The sequence below is a fragment of the Bactrocera tryoni genome, chromosome 4 (assembly GCF_016617805.1).
Source record: "Bactrocera tryoni isolate S06 chromosome 4, CSIRO_BtryS06_freeze2, whole genome shotgun sequence".
Lineage (NCBI taxonomy): Eukaryota > Metazoa > Arthropoda > Insecta > Diptera > Tephritidae > Bactrocera > Bactrocera tryoni.
Window position 1 is genome coordinate 58,747,390 of NC_052502.1, and position 23,619 is coordinate 58,771,008.

The 23,619-nt window shown below is 35.5% G+C and overlaps 3 protein-coding genes across 13 annotated transcripts in view; 1 reads left to right on the plus strand and 2 right to left on the minus strand.

Moving 5' to 3' along the window:
* The first annotated feature begins 358 nt into the window (after positions 1-358).
* On the plus strand, positions 359-1,808 carry LOC120775249 (RING finger protein 141-like). Its single transcript, XM_040105330.1, has 4 exons — positions 359-667; positions 739-967; positions 1,022-1,305; positions 1,363-1,808. Exons 1-4 carry the CDS (start codon positions 516-518, stop codon positions 1,502-1,504), a joined length of 807 nt encoding a protein of 268 aa, XP_039961264.1. The 5' UTR covers positions 359-515; the 3' UTR covers positions 1,505-1,808.
* A 147-nt stretch (positions 1,809-1,955) lies between these two features.
* LOC120775248 (sin3 histone deacetylase corepressor complex component SDS3) lies at positions 1,956-3,562 on the minus strand. The gene is made up of 6 exons (XM_040105328.1): positions 3,344-3,562; positions 3,171-3,270; positions 2,892-3,108; positions 2,582-2,831; positions 2,277-2,503; positions 1,956-2,211 (listed from the first exon to the last, which is right to left on the minus strand). Exons 1-6 carry the CDS (start codon positions 3,444-3,446, stop codon positions 2,119-2,121), a joined length of 990 nt encoding a protein of 329 aa, XP_039961262.1. The 5' UTR covers positions 3,447-3,562; the 3' UTR covers positions 1,956-2,118.
* Positions 3,563-8,089: 4,527 nt separating this feature from the next.
* The window catches only part of LOC120776118 (protein sidekick), a 123,280-nt gene continuing 107,750 nt past the window's right edge, over positions 8,090-23,619 (minus strand). For 2 of the 11 annotated variants that reach the window (XM_040106638.1, XM_040106629.1), the window contains 9 exons: positions 19,756-19,953; positions 18,266-18,283; positions 16,675-18,178; positions 14,833-16,553; positions 14,492-14,770; positions 12,563-12,589; positions 11,636-11,956; positions 11,196-11,530; positions 8,090-10,323 (listed from right to left, as the gene is read on the minus strand). In XM_040106638.1, coding sequence (XP_039962572.1) covers positions 10,081-10,323; positions 11,196-11,530; positions 11,636-11,956; positions 12,563-12,589; positions 14,492-14,770; positions 14,833-16,553; positions 16,675-18,178; positions 18,266-18,283; positions 19,756-19,953 — 4,646 coding nt within the window. In that variant the 3' untranslated portion in view covers positions 8,090-10,080. Of the gene's footprint in view, positions 10,324-10,623; positions 10,657-11,195; positions 11,531-11,635; positions 11,957-12,562; positions 12,590-14,491; positions 14,771-14,832; positions 16,554-16,674; positions 18,179-18,265; positions 18,284-19,755; positions 19,954-23,619 lie in introns of all 11 variants that reach the window. The other 9 variants (XM_040106641.1, XM_040106635.1, XM_040106636.1 and 6 more) reach the window with 8 other exon arrangements.

Here is a 23,619-nt window from a genome sequence, read left to right on the forward strand (position 1 = left end):
CACAACATAAAGTATATGTCGAAATTGTGAATACCACTCCGAAAAGAAATTTGGGAATAATTTGGCTTAAAGGAGGTAACATTGGACCATACAATAATTGACATCCACACATTTTTTACTTGCAGCAACCTATGCTCAATAATTTTATAAAGTTCTTTAAAATTGTATGCATTTTAAATAGATTTTAATTAGTAAATAACAAAAAATATCCATTTGAAGAGTATTTTTTACGTCGACCTAGCTGCATTCTTTTTCTATATTTCTTTATCATTAAAATTCTTTTCGTATATACCCACACACAAGCAACAGAAATGTCAATTTTAACCTGTCGGTTTGTAGATTGCAAATTCTGTCAATTTTCCGCTAAACGTATTAGTGAGAAATCAAAGGACGGTTTGAGAAATATAGTACAAAGATGTGTTAAAATTTTTATGAAATCAAAAAGCCTGTAAATTTGGAAAATAAATAAATATACTTACATATATGTTATTACAAAGAATCCAATGTAAAGTGCAATGGGGCAAGTTCAATCTATAAGCGACAGCACCCTTCCAGAAACAGTGGACGCTGTTCACATGCAAGTTATTCGCCATGCCAAAGTACTCTCAGAAATAAACTCTCTAAGTTATGAAGAATTTAAAACATGCTTGGACAACTTAAATGAGTTGTAAGGATATGGATTTATTTTTTAGCGAAGGAATCGTTACTTACTTGATCTTCAAATGAACTTTTTTTCAGGTCCCGTAAGTGTATTGACCCAAATGGCAAGCAGCTGGTATTCCTTGTCAAGCGCGGTACAGACACATCTATGCTATGGAAAGCGATGGTGAAAATTGCTTGCATAAAAGTAGATCCTTCTACGAGGAAAATCGAGAGTTATAAATTTCTTAATTTAAAGCAATTCCTGTGCGTTTTCAAAACTTTTCAATCTCATCTAGAAAGTTTAATGTCAAGCGAAAATCAATTGGTATACGCAAACCATAATACCAGTTAATTTTTCTAATTTTTCTTATTCAAGCAGTGTTCACGCCGAAGTTCACTTTCCCAAACTCCAATAGATGATGAAATGGCAGGCGCAGCATCTGCTGTAAACAACCATATAACCGCATCGATGATAATGGAACGAGTAAATTCCCTTGTAAATATTGGTCGCAATTCAAGCAGTGAAACCTCAAGCGGTCTAAATAGCCCTTCATCATGTTCACATTCTGAACATGTTGATGAGTGCTCCATTTGCTTAGACCGATTAACGGAAGTAATACTGCCTTGCACGCATAGTTTTTGTACACCATGCATTGAACAATGGTTTGAAAATTATCCAATTCATTGTATGCTTCGATTATAAATGATTTATCCCCCTAGGAACGTCAATAATAAAACTTGCCCTATATGCAGTGAGGCTTTGGAGAGCACGGATGATACGTGGATTATGCCAGATATTCCAGGTGTAGAAGAGATAAATGAAAAAATTTGCGCCGAATTCATGAGCTTAGCAAAAGATTGAAAAAAAACTAAATCTTTTATTTTGCACGCAGTATCAAAATGGGAAAATGTAATCATTTTCGTTTAGAAATATTTTGATTATAGTTTAACAATCATTAATTTTGACACATCTTGCGCCCATAACATATTGTATCCATCTTATATGTATACAATCTTTGAACTTCTTGCAAACATCATTTATCTTCTGATTCATACGTTCAATCCAATTTCGATTTATTATAACATCTTCCAACAGTTAACATATACCTATATGTACATGTCTCAGCATACCTCAGCGCATTCCAAAATAATTACACAAACATGAATTTTTGTAATACTCTTTTGTTGTAAACATAACCTAATTTTTATTGTTGGTTGAACTTTTTACATGTGTAAGACTAATTATATTTAATTATTATTAAAGAGACGTCTTTTCTTGTTGCAAAAATAAATAAGTTATTGCGAGACATACATTATGATATAAATATAAAATACTACATCTATAATTACACGTTGATAAAATTACATATTTATTAAATTTGTATAAATTTATCAATTATTTGCTGTTGTCATTACCATAAATAGAGTGTTATGTTTGTTAAGACTGCAGCTGAAAGCGCCACTTTTGGCGTTGGATCAGTTGGCGCGTCGCTTAATAGTAACTTTGCCTTTAGCCAAATGAGACATATTAATTTTGACTTTACTATCGTTAGTCTTTTTGACCCATACCTGGATTTCAATTTATATGATGTTTAATGTTGTTGAAAAATATATATTATACATATATTACTTACCACTTCATTGCCTATGGCGGTAATTGTAGCTGCGAATTTTACCAAATCCTTGCCCTCAACATAAACCTGTTGGCCTCTATGGAACCATCTTCTTTGATACAGTAGTTTTCCATCTTCAATACGTGTCTCAATATTGGTGGCAGCGTTTGCATTTGTACTTTCGGAGAGTAAACCTCCCTGCTGCAGATTACTGAAAGGAACGTTTCCGACACCATTTTGTTGCGTTGCTACAATAAAAAAGTTATATAAAATGAATTATCATATAGATATAGATTTTATTAACAGACTAATTATTAATATCTTGCCTCTCTGTATGGCCTTCATATCACTATCAATTTCTTTGTCGTCCAACAAGTATACAAGTAATTGACCAGTTGTAGGTTTCCGCCGTTTTTCGACTACTGGAACGGGTTCATTTGGTCGCCTGCGTAATTTGCGCGTTACTGTTGGTTTTACTTCCGTTGAGTCATTCGTGAGCTCCAAATTGTACCGCTCATTCTCTATGAGCTTCTTCCTTTCTTCTAAATCGGCTAGAATATTTTCCTTCAAATCAATCTGAAAGACATAAATAATTTATGGATAATTATAAGAATATGATAGAATAATATTAGTTACCTTTTTCTCTTCATACTCCTTAAGCGCTGCTCGTCGCTCCGCTTGATAGTCTTTCTCAACACACTCTTTTAGATATTCTCTGTGGATTTCATTCAGTCTTAAGCGTTCTTTGTACTGATTTTCAAGTTTTTTTATCCGCTTCACGTAGTCAGGATGTACGAGATGTTTTAGTTCTTCTCGTTGTTTATTCAATATGGCTAATTTGTGCTGATAAACTCTGCAAATTAAAAGATATAAATTTATTTTTTGTATAAAAACTAAATTAAAATTGTGACATACTGTTCTTTTAATTCGTGATTGCTGCCACCGTTTGTTGTGTTTGTAGCGTTACTGCTACGACTGTTGTTTCGAAATTCCGTTTCACTCGCATCGTCAGTATCTGTGTAAATGAATTATGTTACAGAAAATAATAATATATAACTAAATAAATGTAAATAAATTGATTTCTTTACCTTCTTCACTGTCGTATGCAGTTGGGTCATAGTGATTTGAACGAGAATCATCATTCTCTTCAAAGTGGTGCACTACTTGATTCGCGTACCCTTGGAAATGCATTATATCTTCATAAATTCTCAGCTTTCCTATAATAATTCGTTATTAATGTGATAAGAAACTTTATTATAAACGATGAACGATTCCACAACAAAAATTTACAATTCCAATTTGTAGTAAAAAACTGACTGACATTTATCTCATGCAGTAGATGTGCAGGTTATCTATAATAAAAGTATCTGACCCAGAGCTGCATTTTAAATGAGCAACACACATAAATATTAAACAAGTAAGTTAGCAAAACTTTATTTAAAAATATAAGGACGCGTTAAGTTCGGGACCTAGCCAGCAGCCGTTGTCTTTTAATTCGCTGGGCGACATTGACGTCGTCGAATATCTCATACAGCTCATCGTTTCATGGCCAACGCGCAAAGGGCCATAAATCATTCGCAGAACCTTTCCCTCGAAAACTCGTAACGTCGACTCATCAGATGTTGTTGTTGCTGTTTTAACGGTTTATCATTCCCCGTTAGGATGGTAAGGGTTATCTATGTTGTCCTCGACGTCATCTAACGGGAGGCCCAGGAAACGTGCTGTTTCGACGGGGTCGGACCAAAGGGAAAGGGGTGTTTGATGAGTGGGGTTGGTAGGGCATGCAAAGAGGTGGTCAGTGTCATGCGGAGACTCGTTGCATGCAGGACATACGTTGGGTCGATTCTGTATAGGAAGGAGTTCAACCTGCTACAGTATCCAGAACGAAGCTGCGCTAGGGTTACTCGCGTTTCTCGCGGCAACTCGAGCTTGTTGTTGTTGTTATAACGGAAATCTAATCCCCGTTGGGATGGTAAATGTCATTTGTGTTGTCGTCGATGTCATCTAACGGTAGGCCCAAGAAACGTGCTGTTTCGACGGGGTCGGACCAAAGGGAGGAAGGTGTTAGATGGGTAGGGTTTGTAGTGCATGCAAAGAGGTGGTCATGTCATGCTTGTTGTTGTTGTTATAACGGAAATCTAATCCCCGTTGGGATGGTAAATGTCATTTGTGTTGTCGTCGATGTCATCTAACGGTAGGCCCAAGAAACGTGCTGTTTCGACGGGGTCGGACCAAAGGGAGGAAGGTGTTAGATGGGTAGGGTTTGTAGGGCATCCAGGCGACCATATCGGGGCTGCGTAATTGAGGACCGGCCGGCCGATTGCCTTGTATGTTGCCAACAACGTTTCTTTGTCTTTTCCCCATGTGCTGCCGGCTAGCGACTTGAGGATTTTGTTGCGGCTCTGTACCTTGGCAATAATCGCGGTCGTATGAGGAGAGAAGGAGCATAAACTGTCGAATGTTACACCTAAAATCTTAGGATTATTGACAGTCGGAATTTTGACGCCATCGACTGCAATGTTAAGCTCAAGTCTATACTCCTTCGTCCAGTTTCTGAATATGGTCACTGTGGATTTGGTGGGGGAAAGCGTGAGATTACGTGCAGTGAGGAAACGAGAAAGGTCGGAGAGGTAGCTGTTTACCTTCGAACACATGCCATCGATTCCATTGCCCGACGCCAATATCGTGCAGTCATCAGCGTACGAGGTTATGGAAACTCCTTCTGGTGGTTGTGGGAGTTTCGAGATGTAAAAATTAAACAGTAGCGGGGAGAGGACACCACTCTGCGGAACCCCTGTTTAATTCTTCTCAGTTTGGATGTTTCACCTCGAAATAGTACGGATGATTGACGACCGTTCAAGTAGTTCATGGTCCACCTCTTTAACCCTGGAGGAAGCGTGGTTGTTTCGATGTCCTGCAATAGCGTTGTGTGATTGACCGTGTCAAAAGCTTTTGACAGGTCCAACGCTACGAGGACCGTTCTTTCGCAGGGTGGTTTCTGGTTGAGGCCACGAACTATCTGAGCGTTTATGACGCTAAGTGCTGTGGTGGTGCTGTGCACTTTTCGGAATCCATGCTGGTGGCTATATGGTGAGTGAAGGTCGGGAGTAGCAAGGCCTCAAGTGTCTTCACTACTGGGGAAAGGAGAGTTACCGGTCGATAAGATTTCACTTTGTTGGCGGGTTTCCCAGGTTTCAGTAGTGGGACCACTCCTCCGACTTTCCACACATCGGGTATTTGAAGAGTGGTCAGCGACAGATTGAGGACCTTGGTGAGATAGCCTACTCCTGTTGAGCCTAGATGCTTTAGCATTAGCATGTTGATTCTATCAGGGCCAATGGATTTGGAAGATTTTGCTTTGTTGATGACACCCTGAACCTCCTCATCGGTGAAAGTAAGTGGCGCACAGTCGTTTGGCATTTTGCGCAGCCATCGGTTTACACATCTCTTGGCTTTGTCTACCGAAGGGTGCAGTGTAAACTGCCGGCTAAAGTAGCTCGCGCACTTCTTCGACAGAAAAAACAGCCCTTGGTCGGATAAAATCCGAGTCAATTCCGGTATGTAGAACCGGCTGTCGTGGGAATTGATCTTTGAATAATACATTACATATACAACAAAAACGCATATCAGATGTTGTCATAGTCCATGCCTCTGCACCATATAGCAAGACGGGAATAATGAGTGACTTATATGTAGAGTTTGGTTTTTGTTCGTCGAGAGCGGCCTTTACTTCTCAATTGCCTAGAGAACTAACGCCGCAGTTCTTGAGGCCAATGATATCAATATCATCGGCCTACGCCAGCAGCTATACACTCTTGTAGAAGATGGTACTTTCTCTATTTGGTTCTGTAGCCTGAATTATTTTCTCCAAGAGTAGATTGAAGAAGTCGCACGAAAGAGAGTCGCCTTGTCTAAAACATCGTTTGTTAGAAAAACGAAAATCATTATATTATATGTAGTATATAGGAATTTAGGTAGTAACGACCCGATTTTATCTATTTTTCCCAATACTGCATACTATTAACATGTCACATACTAAAACATCAATCATATAGAGTAAAGTCAGCCAGCTGTTCGAAAACCCTGATACTACTTATATAAGGGCTAGGTCAAGTTTTCGTGCAAATTTATCTATTTTAGCCACAAATACAACCCCCTCTCTTATTTTCATTGAGATAACTCACATATTGGCCGATATATGCGGTACAAAGTCACCGGGATATTCGAAAATCTTTATATTAGGTATATGGGCGTTAACCTAACGATTGAACCTATTTTTAACATACAGAGACACCATTGTCAGAGAAGGATTATCCCTGAATTTCAATTATATAAATATCTCACACATTAACGGCTATTTTTGATCAAAAGTCAACTACAGGTACTGGGGCCATATATGTATTCGGTACCTAGGGGCTTGATTAGTTTTTGGTCGATTTGGACAATTTTTGGTGAAAAGGTGTCATACACTAAATGCATTAATCGTGTAAAGTTGTATCCCGTTATATTGATTGCTTCTTGATGTGTATACACGAAAGTGAAAGAAGAAATGGGAAGTAGGCGTGGTTGTTGCCGCCCATTTTCGCATTGTGACAAAGAAATATGAGAAGAATGCCACGTGCTAAATTTAGTTGATATATAGTAAGTATGTGATATCCCCAAAAAGTAGGTGGTGCCACGCCCATCGTCCGATTTTCACATCGGCTCCCATAATGCTCTCTCATGCCATCTCGGCGGTAAAATTAAGTGTCTCTGGTGTATTAGTATTGATTTATTGCACTCTAAATATTCAAACATCTCTCGAAAAGCCAATGTTTAAGTGGAATACAGTGAACTGGTATTTGGCAAGAGAAAAACTTATATAAAATACTTTTTTTGTTTGTTTTGTTAAATTATATTTGTTATGTATTTCTAACCGTTGCCAAATTAATTTAAGTAAACAGCTTTTTATGTATTTTTTCTTCGAATTTATTTTATTTTTTATTTCAAGTACAATTTAATACTTTTATCGCATTTTAACTGCGCTTAACCTATAAATCTCTTATTACTAACTTATTATATAAGGACCATACATGCATACAATATTGGAGTCGACAAATCAGTGCAATTTCGTGCTTTTTTTATTTAAAATTACTTTAATTAATATTGAATGATTGTTGTTCTTATTTCTGCGTTTATTTTGTTTTTTCTTTCAATTATTCAATCTCACTTAGCGAACTTAATTGACTATTAAATTTGACCTACTCTACCTATGTTAATATTTAAGATCAGCGCATTTCTCTACTGAGCTAAAAATAAATAGTGCTTAACTGTATACTATGAAATGTAAGTTTATTAATTTAATTTGAATGTCGTTTGCATATCAAAAGGAGGCAGTGTATAAAAAGTACGTCAAAAATCATTTCATTATATAAAAATAGATTGAGCGAAATTAATTTGTAAAATCACAACTTTTATATGTACTTTACAAAAATTAGTGTGTAATAATATTAATCAGTCCATTGAAATGTGACATTAATTATATGCTTAGGAAATACGTAGATGTACGCAAATGCAAATACTTAGATATTGCTGTTAATTTTTTTAAATTTTGTTTAAATTGATTCAAAGTTCTTTATAATAACAGTTTTAAAGGCAACTCCAAATATTTTTGAGTTATTTTGTACTTCTACATTTTCAAACGTTTACAAAAAATATAATATTATTATGTGTAATTGTGTGCACTGTGGTGCTAAAGGATCAATTTTAATATATACATTTTTTTATATATGTTTACTAATTTCATGAAAATGTAGTATGTACGCCTACTTGTATTTCTTATTAATTTTGTTTGCTTTTTTGCAATACAATAGTACCCACTTAATTTCAATTAACATTAGCTGTAGTTATTGTTTTACAAATCATTAATCTTTTGTTACACAAGAGACATACTATAATTGGTGAAATTCTGCCATTGTGAGTTTACGTGTAGGTGTATTGTGGTGTGGACAAAGAGGTTAAAGGGTTTTGCAGAAAATTAACAATTACGAAATTTGTCATACTAACATTTCGTGTGAAATACATACAATTATTTGTTGCAAAACAATTTAATAAAATTAAGCATAAAATATTTAAAAGCAAAGCACTTGCTGGGAATAACGACGCGTTAACCACATGAAAGCGATACGAGTTTGTGTGAAATTGAAATACCTAGCTAGTTTAAATTAAAAATGCTCGTAAAAATATATTTTTAAAATATTTACAGTTCTTAGTTTCAATTATGTAGTTGTACAACTAATGAGAGTCCACTAAAATAATGTTAAGCTAAATGCTAATAAAAAATTAAACTGAGTAGCATATTGTATACATATATACAAATATAAATAAAATGTAAATATATATATATATATATATATAAAGGCTGAAATTTAAAATATTTGTAACTAAGTCTAAATTATAATTTTAACACCGGAATTGAGAGGCATGAATATCTACAGTTTACAGGGTATTTAGATATATTTATCATTGATTTATAATAAAATCAGCATATACTAATCATATATTATTTTTATAACGAATTATTTAATTTTTGGCATAAATGTTGTCGTTTGTTTATATTTTTGCATTGAAATGTCAACATTTTCGGTTTTATATTAATGCTGTGTAAAATTTAAATTTGCTTAAAATTTTTCGTACCGAAGGAAATGGTATCATTTATTTAAAAAACTCTGTTCCACCGTCAATAACTATTAAACAAGAAGAAGCAAAAAAGAAAAGCCAAATGTTTATCGAGCCGTGTCCTATTATTTCTTATATGAGTCTTAAGTATTTCAGCAATGCCAGAAAGAAATGTATTTGCCAGTCCACACATTGTTCTCTAATACATAAGTGGCATATAAGTTTAATAATGATATAAAATTGTTTGAAAAACCATATTCAGTACTAACGAAAAAGGAATTAATACAGACTTATTTTAAACAAGTTGACCCTTACTTATGTCAAAGTCTTACCAAACATATTTATAAACGTTTTAGACAGGCGTTTAATTTAGTGCATTAGTAAAGTAAACGCAATGTTGTATGTACATATGTATATAGTTTGGTAATGGACGAAAATAAAGGACTGCTTCAATTCAATACTATTATATATATGTATGTACGTAATGTGAAAATGTCCTTTTTGTTGCCTACAACTGAAAAGTATTCATGCCACTCAATTACCGAAACACTTAATTTAAAATATAGTAGCATAAGAAACCTTGTCTAACCTTCACTTTTTAATTTACTTTTTAACATTATTATTAGATTAAAATGCAAAATTAACCTTATCACAATTTACCGTTGCTATTTTTCTGAATTATTGAATTATGGATTTGCATGCACCTACACACCGCTCAAATACATCTCATATGTATGTATATATGGTGTCACATTACTATGCATAGGAGTAACGGTTTTTTTAAGTGAGTAATGTATGCTGTAACATATTTATATCGGCGGAACTGACGTATTTATAGTTCTATTATTTTATTTGTACGCACAAGCACATCGATTTTAAGAACCTTATATAACATAGTTTTACAAAAAAATAGCTTAACATATACAGTCAATAATCTAAATCTGCAAAACATTAATTAACAAACAAGTAATTAATTCATTAAATTAAAACTAAAATTGTAGTCACATGAAAATAACACTTTTCCGAACACTGTTAACATACTAGTCAGTTCAATTGCGCATAAATTTCTTTTCCTGTGAATTGTTACATGTTTCTGCTGTTAGTTACTTCTACTAGTTTTTACTATATTACTAAATATTTAATGCTTAAGTTAAAACTCCGTTGATTGTCAAACAAAGGAGGAGAAACCAGGCAGCGGTGCCCTCGATCTGGCCATATTATTCACAATAATTTGACCACCATTCAGACTCATAACTGCACTGCCTTCCGGTTCTGAGTCGGTATAGCTGGAATAGTTGCGCACTGGTTTCTGTTTCTTCCACGATTGTCGTAGCGAATCGTTCACGTTGGCATAGTGATTGACGAACGAGTGCGGATCGGAGCGTACGCTCTCGTTCTCACTCTCGGAGTGCTGCAATAATACACAATATAGTTAAGTGCGGAAATGCAAAGAACACATTGAAAATAAAAGCATTTAATAATAAAAAAATATATAAACATAATTAAGTTTAATATTCGATACTGATATATGTATGTAAGTTATCTTGCGTCAGGATGAATCAATTGAATCTGTCTAATTTTTTCTGAACACAATTTTTAAATGAATAATCAGTATCACATTCTCATTCAACCGTTATACAAGTATATATGTTATTTATAAAGCATTCAACTTTGCCACAGCTATAATAATCTAATCAACGTATATACATACTTATCTGACTTCCAGAGGATTTATCAATCTCAGCTTGAAAAATAAATAGACATGAAGAAAGTTTAGTTGAATGGATATTTCAAGTGAGCCCTATGTATTGGGCAAGTGAAAGCTAATTGAACATTTTAAGTATTTATGTTTGCAATAACAAATTATGTGTTTTTCTTATTATGAATTGTACATATATTGAACACAGCTTTTAGGCTCCCATTTAATCTGAACTCTATGATGAATAATAATGTGAAAACAGAAAAATATTCAAACTGATTAATAGTTTTGCATTTCTTGTGCAAGATTAACACTAAGAAAATAATCGGACATAACGGAACATAACATACACAATAGCATTAACAGTAAAATTTAGTTAATCTCTCCATACTTTAAATTTACGTCTCCCTGTACTATCTGAGAGTTTAATAGCCATAATGAATAAGTCTCTCCCTACATATTAATAATGTCTCTCATCACGTTGTTAATATTGAAAAAAAAAAAAAGAAGTTGGCTTCCAAAAATTCATTTGGCATCTAACTAATAATATAAAATGAGACCCTTAACTTTTGTGTAATTTTTACCTGTGATGCTTCAGAGGAGCTCACCTCTGATGGCTTCTCTGTAACACTGCTATCATCCGGGTTCTCATCGTAACACTTCAAACTCTCTTCATCGCTATGATATGCCACAGATGCTGGAGATGGACGCGGCGGACTTTTGCCTAATTGCAAACTTGTCGGCGGTCGATTAGAAGATTTTTTTCCCAGTGTTCCTAATGCACCACGATTCAAAGTGCCAACACTATTAAGCGTGCCAGTACCGACACCATGCCGTGAGCGATATAATTCAAGTGCTAATTCCTGTCGTTCATCAATAGACATTGCCATGGACTCTTCAAGGGTTTTCTGTGCTTCTTCTGCAATATAAATATAATAAAAATATATACATAAATATAAATGTGCTAATTTATATAACGAAACCAATAATTTCTATATTCTATTAAAAATTAAAGAAAACTCACGTTTATATTTGTAACTTTTGCTTTTCACACATAGCACAGCAATGACCATAATAATGATAACAATTGAAGTGGCTGCTAGCGAAACCATAAACCAAGTTTGTCGGTAAAATGGTTTGTGCTGTAGATAACCATATTCCAAATGCAACTTCGATGGCGTCAAAATCGAATCCTTAGAATAGGCGGGGAATGAAATACCATAGCGATTGTAAGCAATCACGCGGAATGTGTAAGCAGTGGATGGTAATAAAATTTGATAGCTGACTGTGAAATCTTGTATGGTGCCGCTGTTTGTCTGTTCGATTGTCTCCCAACGGGAGTCGTCTGTGGGGAAAATAATAATTGTTTTTAGTTTAATGGGATAATTTTGTGACCCACTACATAAATAATATACATGTATTAGATAAATTTAATTATGTAATAACTGATAAAAATTAAAATTTTTTCTGAAAATATAATGTAAGGTTATATATATTTAATATTATAAGAATTAAAGCACAACAGCTTTATGGAATCTAGCTTCCAAATTGCAAAAATTATCAGAATACTTTAGCGTTATTTGGTTATCAAATCAGCCACTAAGTCTTGAATTTAAATGAGCATAAATATTTGACACTATTATAATAATAATTTTTAGTTTCAGAAACAAAATAAGAGATTTTGTGCGATAACTAAGCCGGAAGCAGAGTTCTAGCAACTGTGCGCCTTAAATGTAGCTGAAGTAGGAAGTCAATATATACATACATAACGGTAAATGAATGATATACAAAAATATTAAAATTTTTTCGTAAGTAAATTTTGAGTAAACTAAAGTATAACTATTTAATTGTGTAAATAATATAATACATTTGTGGGTGTGCCTTTGTTAGTGATTTTTTATAAACATTTTGCACTTTAGTTATGACATTTTGCCCTCACGCAAGTACTTACAAATAAAAGATGGTTCTCCTCTTTCTACTTAAGCATTTTGTATTGATTTTTTTTGTAGGATTGAAAGGAGTAAGAGAGCAAAGAGAATGAAAGATTAAACTTACAAAATTAAAACCAATTTACCATAAATATGTCCATAAATATATACATATGTATATATATTAAGTGTGAATTTAGCAAATGTTTTATATCAAGTTTATTATTGAATAATACTACATAGTTTACTTTTATACAAGCCAGAGTAAAAGATTGGTGGCTATTGCTTGAAATACATTTTATTATTAAGCGGTGGCATTTACGCTTATTTTGGTATTTTGTATACCCTGAACAGAGTTTTTTAAGTTTGTAACACCTAGACGAAAACTTCTTCTCCACGGAGAGAGAACTACGTGAATTAGCGCCTCAATTTTCGATCTGAAATTTTGGACACTTTCTTCTTTCTACAAGAAGCTACTAATTTATCGGAATCACCGAAACGTTGCATGGATTATTATTTTCCAAAGGAACGCTGTAATATCCAAATAAATTGTATAGATCAAAATCATGTTCTTGTTGAATAATTTTCTTTGACAAGATATCTTCACAAAATTTGGCATGGATTATTGTCTAAGGCAGCGGCACAACGTCCGGAAAATATACGATCCAACAAAGAGTTGAAATTACAAAAATTTTCTACCGAAATTCGGAGTCAGTGGCCTCAACTTAAAGAGCGCTACGTCCAATTTATGGTCGTCATAATCGTCCTGTCAGATCAACAATTAAGCGTTTAGAAGAATAATCTGAATCCACAGGCACAGTAAAAAATGTTCCCGTGACAGTAAGACAAAGAAGTGCCCGGAGTATCGAGAATATTGCTGCTAATAGTGCATTAATTTGGGAAAACCCAAATTAGTCTCTCACAGTCGTTCTCAAGCCTTGGGCATCTCTGTGACTTCGTTGTGGCGAATTTTGCGAAAAGATCTTAGCTTACATCCTTATAAGATCAAAGAACTGAAGCCGCTTGACCAACAGAATCATTGTATGTTTGTGAATTGGGCTGAGCACAATTTGAAAATGATCCGGATTCTCATCGAAAAATCATCTTTAGCGGTGAGGCTCATTTCTGGCTGAATGGCTTCGTCAATAAGCAAAATATGCAAAAAATACTCCATGAGTCTCCATTGCATCCCGAAAAAATTACGGTTTCTGGGCCGGTGGAGTCATTTGGCCGTATTTCTTCCTTGATGATCAAGACCAACAAGGTGCTGTGAATGAGAATCGCTACCGCTCAATGATAACCAAATATTTTTGACCGGAATTGGATGATATGGACATGAACAATATGTAGTTCCAATAGGACGGCGCCACAAGCCACAACTACGTCAAGTCTATGGTCTATGCCAACAAACCACCGATGATTGATGAACTTCGTACGTACATAGTATATCGAACATGACATTGCAGTATCGGCAGATTTATGCTTCAAAACCGTCGAAAATTGGGTTCAGCGTGTGAGCTTTTGCAAGCGTGTCCGTGGTGGCCATTCAAAAGAAATCGAGTTCCATACATAATGAAACCTTGTTATTTGTGAAGGTTATTCTCGAACCGGAATAAACGAAGTTAACATTTTTTGTTTTTAATGAAAATTAAAGACAGTTTCACCTTTTTCTCTTTCCATTATCATAAGCTTTTTAAACATAAATGGTTTTATTTATAAATCATCATTAGGACTTTAAAGTCAAATTACTTGATATTGGACACCTCATATCAAATTATAAACCTACGTAGATATACCCTCTTTTGATGACTCGAAGAGAATTTCTTTTTTTATAGAAATATGGTTTATATGCGAGCTTTAAGGTATTATATTTTATATATAAGATTTACTCCTCTCAGCACTAGTTTGTAAAAAAGTTTAAATATTCTGATATGGAATAAAAATCCGCTTACCTCGTTTTTTCGCTTCTATGTAATAACCTAGTATTGGGCCACGCCCTGATGGTCCATTAATCCAATGCATTTCTACGCTACTCAATGTTTTCGTAAGTATCAAATCCCGTGGCGCTACCGGTGAACCCTCCTGTGGACCTGTGGTGACATTTTCGCTAATAGCCGGACCATATTCGATTGTCTGTGCACGCACTGTAAAGGTGTAAGTGACCTCCTCTTCAAGATTTTGTACCTTTAAGGATGTGCCGGACACTTTTTGCTTTACTTGTTTGCTGAATTCTGTGAACAGTGGTTCAAAGTATTGGTGTAAGAAATTTTTATTTAAATTTTTAAAAACCTACTTTCGTTCTCCTCAGTGGTCTCATAGGTAACTAGATAGCCTAGTATTTCACCATTAGGAAACCGTGGTGGATCCCAAGATACTTTTAAGCTTTGCATTGTAATCTCTTCGAAACGTAAGTTGAGGGGTGCACTCGGGAGCCCTTGTAAGGTTTTTACAGAAATTGGCGCCGACCGCGGTCCGTCACCAGCCGGATTGAAGGCCAGTAGTTGTATACGATATTCTGTGAATTTGTCTAAGAACACTAAACTATGCGAAGTCGCTGTTGCTGATACCACTTCAATCTCTTCTTCCCATTTACGTCCCTCTTCTAGTTTTTGCGGTGAGTCAATAACTAGATAGAATATTTTGTAACCTAAAAGATCACCATTTTGCATGCTTTGCTTTGGCGGTTTCCAGCGTAAACGCACTTCTGTACTAGAAATGGGTGCAGCATCCACGGCACGTGGCTCACCGGTCGGCACAGCTTCACCAACGTATACAGCAACTGGGGGTGATGCCGGGCCGGGACCTTGAGAGTTGAAGGGCAGCACAACAATTTCATAATTACGATCCTGTTGCAGATCTGAGAGTACCACGTTATTCACATTGATGCCCATAACATCCGTCTTAGGTGTAGCTTGTAGCGCTGTTGGAAAATCAGCCAATTGTTGGTACAAAATGCGGTATCCACCGGTGGCTGCATCGCCATTCCACATTGCGGTCTCCAAAGCATTCCACTGCACGCGCACTGATGTGGTTGTAATAGGCACTACTTTAAGACCACCTATGCCTGATGATGGCGCAGCTGGCAATGTGCGCACAACGATGCTCTCCCGGCTGAAAGCGGATGGCCCCAAATCATTGGTGGCTTGTATGCGGAATTGGTACGTGGTATATGGTTTTAAGTTTGTAGCCGTGTAAGAGGTGAGTGCCGGATCGACACGTTCTGGTAGGAGCGACCAAGGACCATCATTTTCACGCATTTGTACGGTGTAGTAACGTAGCGGCGCAAAGCCATCCCGGCCAGGGGTCCAACTGAATGTTATTTGGTGAGCCTGTACTTGACTACGTGAAATCTGTGGCATCGAAGGCGGTTGAGGTCGTTCGCGATTATTCGTTGTATAGACAAGTGCTGAAGCGGTTTTTCCCCAACCCAGACGAGTTTGTGCTGTCACGCTAAATATGTAATATCGCTCGGCGAGTAGCTGTGTTGCTCTATATGTACGATCTGATGGTGGAAATTCACGACTATAATTTAAGTTGGCGCTCCCATTAAGAGAATATGTAACTTGATATGCAAGTATCTCTCCATTTGGATCATCAGGCACATCCCATATAATGCGTGCAGTTGAAAAGGACACGTCTGGAAAACTAACGTTTGATGGCGCCCCGGGAGTATCTTCAAAAGTTTGCACGCGTACTGGTGGTGTACTTAAGGCACCATCTCCGAGACGGGTAAAAGCGAGAACTTGTATGTGATAGACGACAAATTTTTTAAGTTCAGTAAGCGTAGTGGTGAAGGATGCATTGTTGGATATAGTTTTATGCAATACTTGACCACCACGGTTGGTAGCAGCGTAGAAGACTTTAAAGCCATCAATTTGTCCATTTCGATGTTGTTTCGGCACTTCACCCCAGCGTACGACAATAGTTGTGGAAGAAGTGGCGTTAGCCTGCACGTCAAGTGGCCCATATGATGGTACAGCTTCACGTGTACGCTCTGTAGCTACAGTACTGTGCCTGAGTCGAAAATAGTAAAAGTTAAATAAAAATATATACATATGTATATGTATATGTATATATACATATTACACTATCTTATAAAAAAAATTTGTGCATTAATTTAAAAAATATAACTCACTTTGAACATCCAACGTCATTACAAGCGCTCATCACCACATCGTAAACTGTCCACTCTTCCAGCCCTTCCAACACATGTGAATTCGCAGTGTGATCCTCGATCATTACGCTCTTTGTCGGCACTCGCGTATCGCTCTCCAGCTGCCTGTAAGTTATATTATAGCCGCGAGGATTTCCGAACCACTCGGTTTGCTGCAAAGGAATCCAACGCACACGCAATTGTGTTGCACTCATGGCACGTACAGTTACATTGAAAGGTGGATGCATCGGTCGCGCTTGTATTGTTTGGAAATCCTTAGTAGATTCCGATGGTTGCGATGTGCCCACCACATTTGTAGCACTAAGCCTTAAACGATACTGCGTGAAAGGCATGAGCCCCGTAACAGTGAGAGTTTCTGCATCGGGATCAGAGATTTCACAAACTATAAACCAAGTCATATTGCGTGCAGTTTGCGCCTCCACTTTCCATTTGGTGATAGACGAATTACCATCAAAGCCTGGTGTAAATTGAAGTACAACGGAGAATGCTTCAATATTCGAAAGTGCCAAATTAGTTGGTGGATGTGGCAAAACCGGTTCCACGCCCGATTGTATAGTTGCAGTTTTGGCTGGCCCAGCCCCAACTTTTGTCCAAGCACGTATTTCAAACCAATAATGTGTTGTGGCTTGCAACTGTGTGACTGTAAGTTCCGTATCTTCGGCTGTTAGATTAACAGCCTTAAGTGTATCAGGGCGATCCTTCACTTGATATCGTACACTGTAGCCTGTAAGAATGCCGTTTGTGTTTCTTGGTGGTGACCAGAGTACCTTCACTGAACGATCCGATACATCGTCAAAGTGCAATGCCATTATCTCGTCGGGTACATCTTCCAATGTCTTCACGGGTATTTTATAGCTGCTAACACCATCACCGGGATCAGTGAAACACAACACGGTAATATTGTACTCAGTGAACTTCTCCAAACCAGTCATTATTGCTGTCTGTTCAGCTAATGGATCAAGTAAACTTGGTGGCACTGTAATCATACGCTCCTCAATATCGCGCGGTTCGCTATCGATAATTTCCGTACGCCAAGCTTGTAATTTGTAGCCTTGGTTAATGCCATTAATTTGCTGTGGATTTGGTGGTGTCCAGTTTACGCGCACTGAAGTCGAATTAATCGCACTGACTTTGACAAATGTAGGCGGCGCTTCCGGTACGCCTTCCTTCGTCTTGATCTTGGCACCTTCTGTATACGCACCAACACCCATATTATTGTACGCGGCAATTTGCACGATGTAATCTTTCCAAGTAATAAGTTCCTGTATCAGGAAAGTGCGTTGTGCTTCATTGGTTATATTCTGATAGGTCCAGGGTACATTGTTGTAACCGTAGAGTCGATAACGTAATATGTAACCAAGTATCTGTCCATTACGATGCTCTTCTAGTGGTGGCTGCCATTGGGTAATTATTTCTGACATTGAACGCGCTGAACCGACAAAGCCAACAGGCGGGCCAGAAGGTGCTAAAGGGGTAGGAGAAATACATACAAGATTAGCAAGTTGCTGCAAGTAAATTTAATATAATATTTGCGCTTGAAATATGTATGTACCTCGGTGAAGCGGTAATTCTACAAATTATTTTACACAGCCGGAATATTTTAGGCGCATAACGACAAAGAGGGATACAATAGCGTTAATACATTTGTGTTAGCGTTGTTTATAAACAAATTTTAACGTTTTTCAATTTAATTATCAAATTAAATTTCAAGAACAATATGCAAAAAATCAGTTTGAAAAATAATTATGACTAGGTAATAAGCAACAACATAAATACTCGAAATCATTCCGTTTCAAATCTTTTATATTATTAGTTAAGAGAATATTATAAAGCTTAAGTGCGTCGAGGTGTCTACGGTGTCTCTATATATAAGGCAACTAGAATTCTGAATTCCTATTTTATAACAATTGAATACAGGAAAAATTACAATTCATAAAGTGTTATTTAACCTATTGTAAAACCGGTTATATACCGTCTTCCAAAATTATTACACGTGTTATTTCGAAAACTATTGGAATTTCATTGTATTTAAAGATACGATTGTCGAAAAATTTTAAGGCAAGAAATTAACTCTCTTCCAACAATTGAGCTGCATTTACAAGTTTTGCTTGGCCCCAAAATAATACGTGTTTATAGTTTTGTATTACGGATTTTCAATCTCTGTTTTTAATAAAAGAATACGTTCCCAAGTTATTAGTTGAATAATTAATCACTAAATAATCGATTTTTCTTCGCTCCATAACTTTTGAATCAAATTAATTAATCAATAATATTAAGTTCACAGGATTATGGTCCCATTAAATATTACCACGATTTGACTGTTTCACTATATAATTACACTGGCCAGATTTGTAGAAGTGTCTACGGGATGTATTCAGAAGATTTTTGTCGTGTAAATTTGTGTTCTTTCTTCAAGGTTTAAATTTTCCTACATTATAATACAATGGTTTTTGACAGACTAAATCATTAATAATAAATAACTACTGACAAATATATTTTTATACTTGTATGTATGTATATAAAAATTACGTGTCACGTTGTTTGTCCGCGATGGAATCCTAAACTATTTAACCGATTTTTGTAAAATTTAACACACTGTGTTCAGTTCGAACCTACATACATAGAAAATAGGATAGCAAAAACCATTCATAAATAAAAATACAGTGAAAGCTCTATTAAATGGACGCTATACTAAGTGGACCACTATATTAACTGGACAGAAATGCTGGTAACCAGACATTGAGCAGCCTTAAATTCGTTATTTTTTCCAATGAAATTGATTACAAAATTCAAAATTAAACCTCAAGCACAATCCCTTAGATTCTTAAACCGATAAAAACGTTTTCGCCTTTATTGGTAAACAAAATTTTCACTATATTGATTTTTTTATCTTTTGTGTAACATTTTAAAAATTACATGTAACTATTTCGAGAAGTGAGTTTAATTAAAAGTGAAAAAAATAGATAATGAAAATCCATAAATTTAAAATGATTTATATACTTGATTAAATAATTTTCCAACTAAATTTTTTTTATCGCTTACCTTCCTGTGGCAATTCCACTATATTACTGGGCTCTGATGGAGAGCCCTCACCAACACGATTTACGGCACTCACACGAAATTGATATACCGTAGCGGCTTTGAGGTTCTTCAATAGCGTCCAACGTTGATCCGCCGAGACGTTGCTCAGTTCCGTCACCCAGTTGAGTAAAGGTTCTGGAACTGGACCTACGAATTTTTCTGTGATTGTTAATGATTTGAAGACGAGATAGAGTGAGAGATAAAATGTGAGGTTTGGGAGAAAAGAAAATAGTTATATAGAGCAGGAAAGTAAAGGATAGCATATAAGAGAAGAAATAAGGTTGAAAAAAGTAATTGAAACGATAGCGGTGTGTATATCGAAATGTATTAGTGCAGTTTTAGAGAAGAAATAATAAAAAAATTTCATAAAAATTTAAATCAAACCAATCACCACAGTACAAATAATATATATGGAAATATAAAGGTAATTGCAAAAAAATGGTATTGGTTCGGAAACGATTGCAAAAATTCGTATTCGAGTTGCAAATTAAAACAAATTTAAAGTTGATATATTTATGGAAAGCATGGGGGAAGGAAAGGATGTAAATAAGATATTTGTAAATATGGTATATAGTAGACATATTTATGTTGAAAATCATGTTTAGCCAGGCGCGCGTAGTCAATAGTTCAGTGTACACCCAGAGTTGATTTTGTTGTTGATTTTAGAATATGAGTTTGAGTATATTGGCGTGAGTAGCCGTGCCAGAGTATGCGTGTGAGTGTTCAGTGTGAATACATAATATTTTGTTTGTGCAAAAAAGAAAGAGAAGAAAGAAAAAACGAAATTTTGATTTGTGAAAATTTTGTATATTTCTGGTTTTGGTGTGCTATACAAGTAGAAATGCATACTGCACTTGTTGGTTGGCTGCTGTCACACATACTTAAATATGTACGAGTATTTTCAAAAAATTCTAACGAAAATTAAGCACCAAATTACCAATTGTGGCGAAATGAAATTTTTCTCTCAGAACAACATTTCTGAAATGCTATGTTTACTACTTTACATGAACTTTTAGGGCAAGAATGTGTAGCATTGCCTTAAATAAGTTTTTTTTAATTTTCAGTCTCTAAACCAATAACGAAAATTTGGGGCATATCATGGAAGTAATTTCATATTTTCAACACAATTTGTGATCGTATGATGTGAGTATGTATGTTTCTATGTTTATGTTTTGATATGTGAAAAATTATATACTTTTGTTGACTTCAATCCTATGTCTGCACTTTTTTATTTTTAACAAGGGAATAAACGAATTTAACTTTTGCAAAATGCTCACTTGAAGTTTTAAGTTTAGATGTGAGTACAATGGTTTTGTTCCCCTAACTGTGGTTTGCATCACCTAAACTAATAAACTATTAAAGAATTATACCTATGTATATATACATACATATGTATAAAATATCATGATGACGAGACGAGAAGAATTTTGGGTAGAGAGATTGGTATTGCAAAAGCAAACAATTGCGAGACGGCGCTTAAAGGTATCATAGGGGTAAGTGTAAAACTTGGAAAATGGGACCATCTTTTGGTGAAATCCTATACCTCAGTGTCTACTCGATCCATACAGTCAACTTTGTTGGATATCTGGAGTGCTGTATCCCATCAGAAAATGATGGAAAACGGACCATAACCAGAATATATGGATCTACATGACACGTATTATGACCGACTTTCTACCGCCAATATCGGACAATCTGTAAAACAGAATTTTCTCTTAATAATAATGTGCTTTTATGTCTGGGTAAAATGAGGTTAATAATCTCCCTAGCCCCTATATAACTAATATAAAGATTTTCAAACATCATTTTCAAACAACAAATATAGCATATCGGTGAATCAGTGCGACATCTCAATGAAACTCTGACAGCATTTCTTTTTGGTAATAGCAGTAGAAGGCGAACAATTCCTTCCCAGGGTTCTGCGCTTAGCTTGGGTCACCTCCAATGAAAAGAGCAAAACAGCCTATTCGGCGAGTAAGCGATTTCTACGCCAATAAAGAAGAAGAAAAATGGTATGATATGATAGCTAGAATATATAAGATTCCTAGCTTTTATCAGGCTTATAAAAGAATTTAAAATTTCCGATAAGCATAGTCCATGAATTTCACAAGTTCCTACATATATACTATAACAATTTTCGTTAATTTAGCAGACTTTATGCTGAATATTTCGATCAAATTTCACACTAACATGAGAATAAAAATATATGTATATTGAATAGGCTTGTAACAGCAGCTTAAAGGGACCAGTCCGGATCAAATTTGATCTTCAGCCTATTTTTTTGTCGCTCACTTAAAATATATATTTATAAAAATAACATAAATCAATATTAAGTGAAGTGAAAATATAAATATGGTAATGTTATGCCTTAAAAATAATATTTGTTTATGAATAAATGAATAAATGAAAATCTGATGCAATACAAGGTCTGTCGCAAAAGAAAGAGGACTGTTAGAAAAAACAACAAAAAATTAATGTTTTTCAAAAGTTATATTTTTTTATTCAAAGTAGTTTCCTTGTGCTTCGATACAGCGTTTAGCCCGGTCAATTAACATTTCAAATGAGTGTTTAAGGTAATTTTTCGGAATGATCTTGAGAGTATCGGTCGTCGCCTTTTGGATAGCTGAAATGTTCTGAAACCAGTGTCCTTTCATGGGCAAATGAAGTTTTCCAAATAAGTAAAAATTACAGGGTGCCAGATCAGGTGAGTAGGGTGAGTGATTAATGGTTAATATGGAGTTTTTTGTCAAAAAATCAGTGACCAGCGTCGACCGATGACACGGCTCATTATCGTGCAACAGGCGCCAGGACCCTGTCTCACGGTATTGTGGTCGAGCACGACGAATGCGTGACAAAAGACGCTTCATAACACCAAGGTAAAACACAGCATTAATCGTTTGGCCAGGTGGGACGAACTCTCGGTGTACAATACCCTCGGAATCGTAAAAACAAATCAGCATTGTCTATATTTTTGACATCTGAAGACGACCGACTTCTGATCGTCACAGAGGTCCTCACGACCTTCTTGGAATCGCTTAAACCACTCACGCACATTACTACGGGATAGGCACTGATCACCATAAACTTTTTTCATCATTTGAAATGTTTCAGTAAACGTTTTCCCAAGTTTAAAACAAAATTTAATATTTGCTCTTTGCATTTTACGACCGATGACCAAAAGCTGCTGTCACTTTTTGATCGATAACATCGATTGTAGTTATCCAATTGTCTTAAAATTTTTACGAAATGTCAACAAGAGATCAAACTTTTTATTTCATATACCCACCAATAGGTGGCGCCACCAGAAACAGTTATATTTAAAAAGTTCTGCTTCTTTTGCGACAGACCTTGTATATTGTGCAGTGCTCTTATGCATGTATATGTATATGATCTTAAATTTTTCATGAAAAAAAATCAAATAGTTATAACCTAATTTACATATCTTCTATATACTACTGGATCGTCATGGAGAAAGTGCTGATGTATTAACATAATAATACTCCCTTCCAAACCCACTTCCCAAAAAGTTGGTATAAATTTGATACTTTTTGCTTTTTGTAAGCGGAAACTTTTCATTACTATATTTTTACTATGGAGTTATTATACTTTGTCGTGAACATAATTATGCGGATAATATATAATTTGTGTCTTTACTGATATATTTTCGTATGATAGACATGTGAAACCTGACCCTGCATCCTTATAATATTTTTTTCAATTTGATTTGTGGCTGAGTCTTACGCTTGAAACCGAATATCGATGTTGGAATTCTATGGCCAAACTGTCGCTTACTGTTTGTTTGACATGGCGGCGTTTTATTTTTGA

Excerpts from the sequence above, each read along its gene's own strand:
- LOC120775249 (XM_040105330.1), top strand. The coding sequence starts at position 516 with ATGGGGCAAGTTCAATCTATAAGCGACAGCACCCTTCCAGAAACAGTG. Across the intron at positions 668-738 it reads TTGGACAACTTAAATGAGTT|GTCCCGTAAGTGTATTGACC; the intron begins GTAAGGATATGG and ends ACTTTTTTTCAG. Across the intron at positions 1,306-1,362 it reads ACACCATGCATTGAACAATG|GAACGTCAATAATAAAACTT; the intron begins GTTTGAAAATTA and ends TTATCCCCCTAG.
- LOC120775248 (XM_040105328.1), bottom strand. The coding sequence starts at position 3,446 with ATGCATTTCCAAGGGTACGCGAATCAAGTAGTGCACCACTTTGAAGAG. Across the intron at positions 3,271-3,343 it reads TGCATACGACAGTGAAGAAG|ATACTGACGATGCGAGTGAA; the intron begins GTAAAGAAATCA and ends TCATTTACACAG. Across the intron at positions 2,832-2,891 it reads AGGAGTATGAAGAGAAAAAG|ATTGATTTGAAGGAAAATAT; the intron begins GTAACTAATATT and ends TATGTCTTTCAG.